This window comes from Aquarana catesbeiana, linkage group LG01, assembly GCF_042186555.1.
Source record: "Aquarana catesbeiana isolate 2022-GZ linkage group LG01, ASM4218655v1, whole genome shotgun sequence".
Lineage (NCBI taxonomy): Eukaryota > Metazoa > Chordata > Amphibia > Anura > Ranidae > Aquarana > Aquarana catesbeiana.
Window position 1 is genome coordinate 383,216,128 of NC_133324.1, and position 15,584 is coordinate 383,231,711.

Below are 15,584 nucleotides of genomic sequence, written 5' to 3' on the forward strand. Positions count from 1 at the left end.
TGCATTGCTTTAAAATTCCCACCCACACAACCCCTTCAAAAGCACAGGACGGGGGTTGTAGGCAGGCACAGGGGAATATAGGAAGAAGGTGCAGCTGACCTAGCCTCCCTCCTCTCCAATTCGTACTGGTTGTAGAGTGGGCAGACAAGCCAGAGGGCGGGTGAGTGGAAGGTGGGGGAGCTGTGCTGGCGGGGCACTGAGCGAGTCTCAGCCTTGACAGCTGCAGCACAACGCGGCGCACACCTGCCAGGTGGAATAATGGAGTGAAGTCTCCACTACGGATTCAGCCCAGATTTGCGGGAACGCAGGGAATCCGGGACGGTTGGGAGGTACGATACAGGATACAACAGATACTAAGAATTACACCCAGCATACAGGATAGGAGAAGTGGTACTGTGTAGAGTCCATACAAGAGAGGAGATGCTGAGAATACAGAACAGCCAGAAAACACAACTGGAAAGGAAAACTCAGCCCAGCCTCAATCGCTATCATTAAGGCCCTGTTCACATTGGAACAGGGCCTTAATGATCCCAATGGATGCCTTTTATGGGGAAACGCGTCGGGTGGAGCATAGTCCTGTGACATCATCACGCTGAACAGCTGATTGGTATACACCGCAGCTAGTTCAAACAACCTTTCTTGCCTGCTTTGATTTTATGGATTTTTTCTGTATGATCTGTTTGGAAAAAAAGACCTTTGTTGGCATATACTGCATCATGAAGCCCTCTTTTGTTCCTCCTAACATGAGAATTTCCAGATCCTTGCTTTCATAAAGAGTATCCTGGGAGTGAAGCTTTCTTTCGCTGGTTCCTTGGCAACAGGTGGACATCTCCCTGTCTTTTGACTATCGCAAGCTGACTCGCCGGCAAGCTGATGCATAGGCGCTTTTGATCTCTATCATTTGAGATCCAACTTATATGGTAAGCAGTTTGTATTTTTACATCGTGCACCGCATCTCAGATGGTTGGATTGAGGAAGTATGTGCCCTGTTTTCTGGAGATTTATTTAAGGACTTTTGATTTTCTGGAGATTCATTTAAGGCCTTTATATTCAGATAATATATGGACTTTCTTTCACAATTTTTTGTATGTTGTGATGCACATATACTGATATATTTTTTTCATATGTTATGTTGAGGTTTGGTTTCTGTTTTGCACCAAATATTTATCACCTTTTTTAGTGGTTAATTTGCGCACTTTCTCTTAATTCCCAATTTGTTTTAGGTTTTCAGTATTTAACTTATAGAGGTGCAGCATTTAATCACATTACCTGTACACATAGTCACACTACCTGTATACCTACATATTTTTCACCTTGGATGGTATTTTTGTGGTTAGCGCAAATATCCCCCCCCTTTTTCCTTATAACCATGTCATATGGAGGAGCCAAGGTGCGGAGGCGAAGCAGCAAGAGCACTGTCAGCCAGAGCCCCCCACCACAGCCAAAGCCAAGCCCGACAGTCAGGGCTGATAATAACAGCCCACAGCAGTACAACAGTGAGTGCCAAGTGCGCCTAAGCAGTGCAGCGGAGCACAACTTCTAATCTACATTGATGCTCTGGGGGGGGGGGGTCTGAACCTCCTGACCCCCCCCCCATTATCTACTTCCCTGCCAGGCTACCCTGCTGCCTAAGAAATACCCAGTAATTGCATGTATGTGGGAGCATGTTACACCGCCTCTGCAAACTCACAATGCACCACGGTGCCAATCACCAGGCCTGAGCATTGACACCTGGGGCAGGGGAGCATAGTCCTATGTAAGCCTCAACTTCAACTGCTTATTGAGGTAAATTATAAACTTTCCTTTAATAAAAGGAAGACACAAAGTAAACTGAAAACAAAGATTTAAAGCCCAACACCAGCCAAAACTTTTCACTTTAGTTTTGGATGGATTGGGGAAGGGTTAGACCGTCTTTTGGGTTTTATTGCGGTCTTTGCCTTCCTGTCCCAACATTCCCTGTTGTTTTTTGTTTTGGGGCAGGAAGTGAGGGGAAGTTTCAAAGATAGCAATAAAAAGCTAAGCAACGTTTTAACCACTCTATTCAAAACTAGAAAACAAAAATGTGTGCATTAAAAGGTTTTAATGTTTATTAAATGTTATTACAAACAATAGTATCCAAAATACAACCCATTAGTATTGGTGCATCAACAAATGTTAAAGAAGAATTCCAAGTATGCCATTTTTTTACATAGTTAAAATGGTCCAGCTTGGACTAATGTAACTATGCATATTCCATACCTATGAGTTAAAACCCCTAGCATTTCTTTTCTGCCTCGTGTCCCATTAATGACATTTTCCTTTCATTTCCTTTGCTAGAAGTACAACAGAAAGTGAGAGAAAATCTATACAAATTGAGTGGAATTCTCCTCTTAAACAGTTGTTACAGGAACATATGTCCCCACTGGAAGATTTATACCCATTGTTTTGGTAAATATACATATATTTTAACTAGCCTTAAAGCGTTTGTAAAGGTGTTTTTTTTTTTTTTTTTAAATAACAAACATGTTATACTTACCTTCACTGTGCAGCTCGTTCTGCACAGAGTGGCCCCGAACCTCGTCTTCTGGGGTCCCTCGGCGGCTGTTTCAGCTCCTCCCCGCAAGCATTCACCACCTTAATGCGAGCTTCCTCGCACGGTGGTGAGTGCTTGCGGGCGCGCTCCCGTGATACAGCCGGCGGCTATAGCCGCTCGATGTATCACTCGGCCCCGCCCCCCGGCGCGCCGCGTCATCGGATGTGATTGACAGCAGCGCGAGCCAATGGCTGCGCTGCTTTCAATCCATCCACTGCAGCCAATCAGCGGCCAGGGTGAGCGGAGGAACAGATGTCGGGAACGCGAAGCTGACTTTCGAGGCGTCAGGTAAGTAAAACGGGGGGGCTGGGGGCGGCGGTTCTGTCAGAAGTTTTTTCACCTTAATGCATAGAATGCATTAAGGTGAAAAAATTTTTACCTTTACAACCCCTTTAAGTTGGCAATACATCAGTATATTTTCATATGAACATTCTCAATAAATTCAATGACTTGAAGAATGTTGTTCAACAGTACCTCAAAATTTAGTTTGCTTTTAACATTCGATTTTGGATGAATGGACTCTCTCAAACAAAAACCACATGCACTCTTAAAAATGTGTTCACTGGAAAAAAAATGTCATCCTGCTTTTGAACTTTATCATCACTGTGGTCAAAAACCAAATGCTGATTTGACCCCACTAATGATCAGAAAACATTCTTAAAATGGAAAAAAAAATTTCAACAAAATTCCACTATTGTTTGGCCAGCTTAAGACATTAGATGACAGTCGGTCATGCGCTTGAAAAGGTTGTTCTTTTAAATGATCTTACTACAAACATGCTTCTTAGATGACAGATAACATATCCATGAAGCATAAAAGGCAAACAGCCCTGGTATAGGCCTATGGAAGGGGAAAGCCTGAGAAAACTTAACCTAGCCAACTTCTACCTACCTCCAGAATAACTGGCTTATATAAAATCAGTCAAGTCAGGCAGAAGCCATTTCAAGTAAATGCATGGTTTCAAGCTTTTTGGAAATAAAAGTGAGCTACCATATACCATCCACATAATAACATTTTCCTATTTATATTGGCTGATGTATGTGTAATGTACAGACAATTACTTACCTGCATGGGAGAATATGGAATACAGTCCATAGACAATTCTCTAAAGGATAAAGCAAAAGTAGAAATGTTCAATTTTTTATATAACAGAGACATAGTAGACAGTTAGGGGTTGACTTACTAAAATTGGTGCACACAGAATCTGGTGCAGCTGTGCATATTAACCAATCAGCTTTTAGCCTAGGTTCCCACTGACAGCGGGATTGAAATCGTGCGAGTTCAGCTGAACTCGCACAATTTTATTCCCACATGTCAGTGCGACTTTGGGGGTGATTTCAGAGACGCAAATGCGGCGTTGCATCGATTTGGATGGTGCCATTGCTGACAATAGCCGCAAATTTGCATCAATCTGAACCTAGGCTTATCGTCAAAGCTTAATTGAACAAGCTGAAGTTGAAAACCGATTGGTTACTATGCACCAGATTATATGTGCACCTGTTTTAGTAAATCTCCCTCTTACAGTCATAAAATGATCTGGGGAAAAAAGGAGAGTTTACATCAACCCCAATAACATAGGTGTGTTACACAAAACCTGTCAGTACTGCATATGGCAGCACTACAAAACGGGTACAATACAGATGCCCTAACATACCTTTAGATATGTTCTTTCTTTTGCATTCAGGCTGCCCACAAATCTGAGACACTGCAATATGCAAATGTCAACACTTTTTGATAGTAAAGAAGGTAAGGGAGGGGACTATCAAACTCTGATCACTATCAGGAAGCAATGAAATGTACTTATTACAATGTCCCAGGTTTCTAAAGATGCACACACACATACATACATACACACGTAAAAATAAAGCAAAGGACAATCAGCGCAAACTAAACGTAATAATGAATGCAAGCTGGACACTTAAAGGATTCACCAACCTCAATAGCAAATTACTAAACAAATGAAAGTGCAGCACAAACTGTTAAAAGCATTAAATCCAAAGGATGGACCCCTTAATTACAGGGGATCAGACACGCCTGGATGAATATCTGATGGGCAGCTGCCTTAGATCTCGTCTGCGGTGGTCGGTCAAACAGTATATCTGAAGTGAAGCCGTAACCTGGGAACTCATCACATGTATCTTCACTGTGCAAATCCTGCAGGGATTCATCCAGGTGTGTCTGACCCCCTGTAATTAAGGGGTCCATCCTTTCCGGTAAGCGTACCCATACGATTTTGTATATGACGACATCTGAGACGCAGAAAAAGGGGACCAGTCTGTTTGTGCCAAGAAGAATTTAATATATGTCTTACTAGATGGACTTTTTATTTAATGCTTTTATTTAATGCTTTTAACAGTTTGCGCTGCACTTTCATTTGTTTAGTTACATACATACACACGTACATAAACACTGTCTGAAAAACTAAGTACACCCCATGCAAATTGTTGACTTTTTCAATGTATTTGAACAGGCAAACATTAGATCTCTATTCAAACACTGCCTATAGATAAAAGGTAACATACGGTACTTGAAAAAGAACACAATAAAACATGTCCTTTTTAATAATTTACTCACCTAAATTATCAGTGGATGTAATGGTGTACTGTGGAAAATGAGTAAGTACACCCTTACCATCAAAAGCTGGTATTTCCCCCTGTAGCAGAAATTACAGGGTCATTTTGTGTAAGTATCCACCAGTCTCTGACATCGAGTGGTGGGTACTTCAAAGTTTGGATGCCTTCCCCATGCAAAATTCCTTTATTTGCAAGAGGTTTGTGGGTTTCTGTGCACAAACTGCCCGTTTCAATAACCCCCTAGAAATTGTCATTGGGAATCAAATAGGGGAATTGACTAGGGCAGTCCATAACTCTCTATTTTTTCTTTTTTTTTTAACCATTCCTTGCTAGTGTGCATCAGACCATTATCATGTTGGAAGACGCATTTTCAGTTCAACATAAACTTTTGTACAAACGACTTTACAGGCTCTGAAGCAGCAAAGAAATACGGTCCTCAGTTTACGGCTAACATACCTTCTGTTACTGTGACCAGACTGCTTTTTCTTTGATTGATCTGTCTTCAGTACAGAATATTCAGACCAGAATATTATAGTCGTGATGTAATGTTCTTTTTGGCCAACAAAGGCTTTTTCTTCACACACGTATTATGCAGGGTAAATTGGTGCAACTTTTATGGATTTCAAATTTCAAACCCAAAAGGTTGCAAGAGTTACCTAAACACCCCACAATAAAATTTGAGGATTCTTGGAGACTTCTTCTGCCATTAAACAGCCTGCTCTTGAGCTGAATTTGCTAGGGTGGCCAGACCTGAACAAATTATCAGTTATTTGAAATCTTTACTACTTAAAGAATATTTTTCTTACAGTGGAACGATTGATTTCAAATCGTTTGGTGATCTTTGTAAATTCCTTGCCAGACACATAGCCATCCGCAATTTTCTTTCTGAGGACCTTAGAGAGCTCTATTATTTGGCAAGACAACAACACACATGTCAAAAGCAGAGAACACCAGACCTTAGATATCTGAGTTTAAAATAAGACATGTTCCACCTGCAAACTCCTAAGGAACGTACTAATCAATGGCACCTAATCTGGAACAATTTCATGTAACAAATCTGCATCTTTGCTCATTTATAAAATGAAAATGAATATACCATATTCATTTTGTGTGCCATTTGTTAAGGTATATCACCTTTATTTGTAGGCACTATTTGAATCAAGAGCCAATGTTTGCCTGTTCAAATATGTTAAAAAAGTCAATTTCCATGAAGTTTACTTGCATTATTCAGATGAATTTATGAATGTGATATATATTTATTTATTTGTGAAGGCAGGTCTTATATTATTTATCAGGCGATGATCAGAGGTATTCATGTCTGAAAACCAATGCTAGTTCTATTTTAAATGTGTACTAAAGCAACAAAAACAACACATTAAGGGCTCATGCAAACCAGCCTGATCTGCTGTGATGCATTAAATGCATGGGCATTACCACACTCTGAATCACAAACTGCATCACCCAAACATGTATAGTGCATTATCGCAGCACATAGGTGTGAATGGGCCCTAAAGAAAAGGACAATCTAGATAGCTTTTGCATCCGAGCCCGAAGATGGCCACTTAGCCTGCGAGCTCCGCCATATAGCCGGAGGAAACCACATCCATTGGAGTCTAGACGCGACTTGGCCGCCAGCATCTACCTCAGCAGAGCCCACAGCGTGGGCCACAACAATATGGCGGCAGAGTCCGGCCGGAGGAACGGAACGGCAAGGCCGCAGCTGCGGTCTCTTCCTCAGATCATGGCAGGACCTGATCCGGGAGCCCCCATAGTGGAGCCTCTACTCCCACAAACAGAAGCCCTGCCAAATCCAGGCAGCGCATGGTGTCCCCACAAGATGGCCCTCAGCACCAGGACATGGAGGTGAGTGGACACAGCTCCTCACAGAGGCCTAACACACCAGAAGCACCAGACCCCATAGCTGGATTCCCTACCACAGGACAGCCAGTGTCTGACACAGTGCTAAAGGACATGCTGATGTCCCTTAGATCATCATTACACAATGATATGCTCCACACAGTAAACAAATGCCAAGCAGAAGTCCACATACTTGGAGAGAGGGCGAACCAGGTGGAGCATGCTATGGGAGAATACACCAGCCCAATACACCTCCCTACAGCTGCTCCCTGACCTCTCCAGGCACACTCTTCAATGTCGCCGCAATCTGGCCACCATTACTAAAGCCCTACGCAACCATCATATCCTGCACAAGTGGAAATACCCAGCTACACTTTCCATTACTTGCAATGGAACTACCGCCACAGTATCTACCCTTGAAGAGGGGTTGATAGTCCTTCAGCAATGGGGAATTTTAATGGAAACACCACCAGTCCCAATACAGGTCGATGGAACTTCACACATTCAGGATGGTTGGCAGGTTGTGACCAGGAAAAAACTGAGAAGAAGAATATTTACCCGACAAACTCACCTAAACAACTAAAACAAACCTATTATCATTTACCCCCTGGTAATGTCACCATATGGAAGTACTTCCGTCTCCCCTCACTTTCAATGAACAGTGCATATTGTTCAAAAAGCCCCCTGTGGACTCCCTTTTTACACTGTCAACCGTTTTCCTTTTTCTATTACAGTTTGTTCTGTCTTGTTTTTCTATTTGTTTTTATGGATCAAGAACCATTTCTAGAGACATCTTCATGTTCATCTCAGCTGAACGTCCTCAAAACCGAAAACTACCAAATAACACTCACCTGGATTTCCAAGACATCCATGCAAGCCATCGAAAGACAAAGTTCCCTGGTCACCCCACAACATTCATTCAAGTTACAGTACACTTTGATGCCATCGTCACCTTGGAGGTACGGAAACGTTTCCTCAATTGTAAGTACACTCAACGTCTGACACATAAAGTACTCCTTACATTGAGTCATGCCAGTTAAAGTACTTTCCGTCAATGCGCATGGCCTAAACCATCCGGCCAAAAAAGCATCCCTGTGGAGAGAAGCATACACTTCCCAACTTCCCATTGTGCCATTTTATGCATCCAAAAAACACACTTTCATCAGGCAGCTCCACCCAGATGCTCCCATAAAAGCTTCCAACACTATTTTTCCTCCAACATGACAGCAAAAAAAAGAGGGGTTATGGTCGCAATCAACTCTATATCCTTCCAACTCCACTCAGAAGCTTCTGACCCTTCTGGAAGAGATCTTATAATAGTACATGACATTAACGCTACCAGATATACACTGGTGAACATCTATGTTCCCAATAATCACCAAGTTAGATTCCTGAATAGATTGATGAAAAAAAATTAAGAGGATACAACAAGGTTCCCTCATAGTGTGTGGGGACTTTAATATTACTCCTGACCCACGAATGGACTCCACATCAGCATCCTCTAAAAGGACACCTTCTTTGGCTTCCTTCTTAGGTTCCCAGGATCTGTATGATGCTTGGCAGTGTACTCATGCCACTGAAAGGGACTTTACGTTTTACTCTCAGACACTGCACATACTCGAGGATTGATCTGTTTCTAATGGACAAGTGGCTACTCCAAAAGGTACTTCAAATTAAAATCAATAACATAACATGGTCAGACCATGCTTTCGTCCTCCTTACCCTATGGCAGTGATGGCGAACCTTGGCACTCAAGATGTTTTGGAACTACATTTCCCATGATGCTCAACCACACTGCAGAGTGCATGAGCATCATGGAAAATGTAGTATCAAAACATCTGGGGTGCCAAGGTTCGCCATCACTGCCCTATGGGATAAATACCCCAACAACAATGCCTATGTGTGGAGTACTAATTCTCAGGTAATACAAAACCCATTGACTAAAAACATCTTAGAGGGTCACTTGTCCGATTATTTCCAGATCAACTCCTCCTCTACAGACAATTTGTACTCTGGAACGCCCATAAGGCGTACATTAGGGGCATATTTATTCAATTAGGCACGAGGCTCAAGAAGCAGGGGCAGCAGCAGCTTAATACCCTACTCTCAGAAATGAATGCCCTGGATGATCAAAACAAAAAGAATCCTACCCCTCTACTTAGCGCCAAACTCACTACCCTAAGACAAAACCTTAGACTAGAACTGCTCCAATGCTTTGAACAAACTGAGAGATAGATGAAAATGTCCTTTTATTCACCCAGTAACAAAGCAGGGAAAGCAATGGCTCGCAAACTGCAGGGCCAAGGCTTTAAAACTAAACTACCTCACCTCATTGACCCTAGGTCCAAACAAAAAGTACTCCACCCCATCGCAGATGCCTTTAGCGAATACTATGGGTCACTTTATATTTGAAATCAAGATAGCGGCACTGCACAACCTTTGCACTCAGATGTAGTAAACTTTTTATCGGATATTAATCTGCATCAGCTCTCTTTCTCACAACTCCAGGAGTTAAATACCCCCTTCTCCCTGCCTGAAACAATAAAAGTCATAGATACTCTCCACAACAACAAATCTCCAGGACCGGACGAGCTGACAGAGGAATATTACAAGAATTTTAAACAAATTCTGGGTCCATACCTTCTTGGGGTGTTCGAGACTGCTGCTGCCGCCTCGGCTTCCTTCCCATCTGAGATGTTAGAAGCATTAATAGTTACACTGCCTAAACTGGGCAAGACACCAGACGTTCCCCAAAATTTTAAGCCAATATCTTTATTAACCACTTAAAGCGGGGGTTCACCCACACCGCCAAAAAAAAAAAAATATTGAAAGCCAGCAGCTACAAATACTGCAGCTGCTGACTTTTAATACATGGCCACTTACCTGTCCCAGGGTCCAGCGATGTCGGCAGGGGATGCCGAGAACCCGCTCGGTTCTCGGCAGCTACCGCCGCCATCCTAGGTAAGGGAATCAGGAAGTGAAGCGTTGCGGCTTCACTTCCCGGTTCCCTACTGCGCATGCAAGTGGTCCCCGCTCTCTTCTGGGAGCTGTGTGTTCCCAGCAGACAGCGCGGTGGGGATGGGAAGAGGCATAGACTCCCATGGGAGTCTATGCCGGAAGTGGGTGCAAATACCTGTCTTAGACAGGTATCTGCACCCCCCTCCCCCCTGAAAGGTGCCAAATGTGACACCGGAGGGGGGGAGGGTTCCGAAAAGCAGAAGATCCATTTTTGTGTGGAACTCCGATTTAAGGACCAGCCTCGTTTTGGATTTTAGGTGTTTACATGTTTAAAATAGGTTTTTTTGCTAGAAAATCACTTAGAACCCCCAAACATTATATATGTTTTTTTTTCTAACACCCTAGAGAATAAAATGGCCGTCATTGCAATACTTTTTTTTGCACCGTATTTGCGCAGTGGTCTTATAAGTGCACTTTTTTTGGAAAAAATGCACTTATTTTGAATAAAAAAATAAGACAACAGTAAAGTTAGCCCAATTTTTTTTTATATTGTGAAATATAATGTTACGCCAAGCAAATTGATACCCAACATGTCACGCTTCAAAATTGCGCCCGCTCGTGGAATGGCGTCAAACATTTACCCTCAAAAATCTCCATAGGCGACGTTTCAAAAAATTCTACAGGTTGCATGTTTTGCGATACAGAGGAGGTCTAGGGCTAGAATTATTGCTCTCGCTCTACCAGTCACGGCGATACCTCACATGTGTGGTTTGACCACCGTTTTCATATGCGAGCGCTATTCGCGTATGCGTTCGCTTCTGTGCGCGAGCTCATCGGGATGGGGGTTTTTAAAATGTTTTATTTTTATTATTTATTTTACATTATTTTATTTTTTTTTTACACTGTTTAAAAAAAAAAATGTCACTTTAATTCATATTACAAGGAATGTAAACATCCCTTGTGATAGAAAAAAGTATGACAGGACCTCTTAAATATGAAATCTGGGGTCAAAAAGACCTCAGATCTCATATTTACACTAAAATGCAATAATAATAAAAAAAAAAAAAAAATGTAAAAAAATTACATTGAAAAAAATTTGCCTTTAAGAGGCGTGGACGGAAGTGACGTTTTGACGTCGCTTCCGCCCAGCAGTGTCATGGAGACGAGTGGGCGCCATCTTAGCCTCACTTGTCTCCAGACACAGCACGCTATCGCCTCTGCCCCTACCGACGGCTCCGGTAAGCGGCGGAGGGCACCGGATCACGACAGGAGGGGGGGCCCCTCTCCCGCCACCGATAAAAGTGATCTCGCGGCAAATCCGCCGCAGGGACCACTTTTATCAGAAAGCCGACCGCCACACGAAAACGGGGATACCGGGGTTATGGCAGCTAGCTGCTGCCATAACCCCGGTATCCGCCGCTAAAGTTTGGACGTACATCGTCGTGCGGCGGTCGGCAAGTGGTTAAACAACGCCTTCTCTGCTTCTAGCTTTGGATGCAGAGAAGGCGTTTGACAGAGTGCACTGGATGTATCTAACAAAAGCATTGGAGAAATTTGGCTTCACGGGCCATATGCTTTCTGCAATTCTAGCCCTCTACACCTCTCCATCGGCTCGGGTGTATACGTCAGGCATGCTGTCCAAACCCTTTAGGATATCAAACAGTACACGCCAGGGATGTCAATTGTCTCCCGTTATCTTTAATTTGTTAATGGAGCCTCTAGCCTCCAGCATCAGACAAAACCCTAACATACATGCTTTTATGATCAATAACCATAAACACGCCATAAGCCTATTCGCAGATGACGTGATTTTAATGCTCACAAACCCAGTGTCTTCCCTGGAAAATGTGTCTCACCTATTACAAAGGTACGGTATGGTGTCATACTACAAGACATACTACAATTTACTACAAGTAAATGACACCAAATCTTATATTTTGGATCTGGGAGTAAACCCCTGTGACAGATTGGACATACAAACCAAATTCCCATATGTGTGGAATGAGCATGACATACCTAGGGATTAAACTTACCTCACAACCTGAACAACTATTCAAGGCTAACTACCTTCTGATAGAACGTAATTTACAACTGGGGCTACAAAACGTAAGCAAATGTACACTATTATGGTCAGGAAGGCTGGCAGCCTTCAAAATGCTACTCTTACCCCAATTATTTTATATATACCGCATGGTACCCATACCAGTTCCTTTGAAAATTCTTTCAAGTGTTACAAGCTACACTTTTAAGATACCTTTGGGAGGGCAAGAAAGCCAGGAGTGCTTTTTCCAAACTTCGAAAGACAAAAAGAACAGGTGGCGTTGGCTTACCAGGCTTAGCTGACTAACATTTAGCAGCAATATTAGCACAGATTAGAGGATGGTTTTCTAACAAACCTACACCACTATGGGGAAGCATTGAACAGGCTATGATACCAGGAGGTAGCCTATATGAATACGCCCTAGCTTATCCTCACCTTAAATCCAAGAACACGGATCTTCCTCTTCCAATATTAGCATCCCTGAAATCCTGGAAGACCATGGTGACTTCCAAGTCTCTATTAACCCCTACCATCCCCCTACCAATACCCATATCCACTCTAGCTTTGATAATCCCTGAATTAAACCTGGAGAGATGGAAAACGCGAGGAATAAAATGGATATTCGGATTTATAGTCAAACTGATTTACAAATTTACAGTTTACCTACTTCTGAGCAATTTAACTACATCCGCGTAACAGCCTACCTTAAAAGCAACAACACCCCTAAATACAACTTATTTTGGCAGATCCAAATCTACTTCACCGCTAAAGAATACCGTAAGGGAGGTATCTCACTGTTCTACAATTTTCTCAATGATAAGTCCATATTCATGAAAACAAATTCCATGCTTGCATGGGAAAAGGATCTCAAAAGATTCCTTTTCGGACGAACAATGGCTCAAAGCCCTACAAATACACCCACTCAGCCACTAAATGCACCAATCTATGGGAACTCTCGTACAAGGTCATACAGAGATGGTACCTGAAACCATACAGGATTGCTAAATTTTACCCTGCCACATCTTCTCTATGTTGGAGAAACTGTGCACAGTCAGGCACCATTTATCATGTACTATGGAATTGCGGGAGACTGGCCAAATTTTGGTCCGATATATTCACAATCCTCCACCAAGTGACAGGACTACAGATCCGATATTCCCCTTCCTTAGCACTCTTGAACATGGGCGTTGAAACAATTTACCACCAACTTATCACTAGCAGCTAAGTTAGTGATACTTAGACTATGGAGATCTCCGAACCCTCCAGAGGTAAAATAGGCTATATGTACACTGTTCATTCATTACACCTATGAAAGCATGCTGGCATCCATAGAGGAAAAAAATACGCAAAATTTCTTCTTCACTGGCATCCAAGGGTAAATTGGTACAAAGTCCACAAACCACAATAAGACTAAGCACAATTCCAATAGGCGATATTACTGTAAACTATTCATACTCTATGGCGGAGTCCTGAGTAACTGCATTCTAATTAAGGTTCGAGTTCTTCTCCCCTATTTTCTCCAAGTTGATCCCCATTTACTTTCTTTAGTTGTGAGCTATATGCTCTTGGTGAATATTTGCTAACAGCAATTGACTTGTTGAACATACTACACACTGTTATATTAGAAGCATGGTCCTACAGGGGCTGCCCCCCCACTGAGTCACAGTAAACTCCCAATGGGGTGGCCGGTGGAGAGAGACAGCTCCTCTTGTACTGTACGTACCACCTGAAATGTAGATGCACGACTCTGTTAGCTAGAATCATTTAAGTTACTGTCTACAGTTCATGCTGATTCATGACAAATGTTGTTCACCTTTTGTAGGTTGAAAAACTTGAATAAAAACTATTGGAAAAAAAGAAAAGAAAAGGACAATCTATATGAAGTTAATCTTGCCAGAGAAATGGGGAATTTGAGAATTTATTTTTGCTCAATCAGATCATTGAGAGACCTATCTTGCTGAACATCTATTCTTCTAATCAAACAATATAACCAAAAATGTGATGTTAGCAAAAAATTGGCTTTATTAAAATATAACTAAAGGCACATGGATCAGAATGAAGGCTCCACTTTTTGTTTCTAGCGGAAACCCCTTTAAAATCATTACACAGCCTTTGCCAACACAAATGTTCAATACATGTTGCTGATTTTACTTTAGGAGAGAGGACAGTTTTCAAAATAAAGAATTCCTCTACCTGTGTCTATTTGCTCTCTCTGCAGTTCTCCAGGGCAGAAACCCTTTGACTCCTGCAGGCTTAGGTTCTGGAGCATATAGTTCGTTGGGTGTATATTTTTTTCCAGGAGCAAAGGGCTTCTTAGTAGAAAAGCCTGTAGAGAAATTTACAAATATATAAGGGTCGCAGAATTCAATAACTTTAAAGATTATAGGCATATTATGGTTAAAATCTAACATTACACAACAAAATAAATGGTATTCTGAATATCTCTCACAGTATCACTTAGGCCCAGTTCACACTGCCGCAACTTTGAAGCCAATATCCCAGTGCAACTTTGGCACGACTTGCATATGACTTCTTTAAACAGAAGTCAATGCAAGTCAAGCCAAAGTCGCAACAAAAAGTAGTGCAGGAGTCGTTCCTATTAGGATGGTTCCATTGCACTTAATGGGGCGTGATTTGTCATGCTCTCAAAGTTGCAGTGCATGTCGCACCAGTGTGAACGAGCCTTAACCATTTCAGCCCACCATTTTTTGCGATACGGCACTGCGTTACTTTAACTGACAATTGCGCGGTCGTGCGACTCTGTACCCAAATAAAATGTATGTCCTTTTTTTCCCACAAATAAAGCTTTCTTTTGGTGGTATTTGATCACCTCTGTGGTTTATATTGTTTGCGCTATAAACAAAAAAGAAAAAAAAAACAATATTTTTTTACTTTCTGCTATAAAACACATCCAATAAAATTTAAAAAAAAAATCAAAATGTCTTCAATTTAGGTCAATATGTATTCTGCTACATATTTTTGGTAAAAAAAAAAATTCTAATAAAAAAATACCCCGTATATTGATTGGTTTGCGCAAAAGTTATAGCGTCTACAAACTAAGGGATCATTTTATGGCATTTTTATTTATTTTACTAGTAATGGCGGCGATCAGCGATTTTTCGTGAGACTGCAATATTGCGGCGAACAAATCAGACACCTGACACTTTTTAATTTTTTGGGGAACCAGTGATATTATTACAGTGATCAGTGCTAAAAAATATGCACTGTTACTGTACTAATACCACTGGCAGGGAATGGGTTAACATCAGGGGAGATCAAAGGGTTAAGTGTGTCCCTAGATGGTGCTTGCTAACTGTTTGGGGGATGGTGTGACTGGAAGATGACAGAGATCGGTGTTCCTGCTTAGCAGAAACACAAGATCTCTATCTTCTTCCCTGTCAGAACAGAGATCTGCCTTTTTTACATAGGCAGATTGTCATTCTATCCCTCTGGGGAACGATCGCGGGCAGCCAGCAGATGTCGGGCACACCGGACCTGCTGACTGGCTCCCCCTCTGTCCAATCAGCGTGTGCGCACACGCCCCGGTGTCTATTGCCTGAAATGATGTACGGGTACGTCGTTT

At 42.1% G+C, this 15,584-nt stretch overlaps 1 protein-coding gene across 2 annotated transcripts in view; it reads right to left on the reverse strand.

Moving 5' to 3' along the window:
* Positions 1-15,584, reverse strand: part of CEP78 (centrosomal protein 78) — a 109,622-nt gene that overhangs the window by 37,412 nt on the left and 56,626 nt on the right. For both annotated transcript variants that reach the window (XM_073633885.1, XM_073633875.1), the window contains exons 10-11: positions 14,195-14,327; positions 3,638-3,677 (exon numbers count right to left, since the gene is read on the reverse strand). In XM_073633885.1, coding sequence (XP_073489986.1) covers positions 3,638-3,677; positions 14,195-14,327 — 173 coding nt within the window. The remainder of the gene's footprint in view (positions 1-3,637; positions 3,678-14,194; positions 14,328-15,584) is intronic.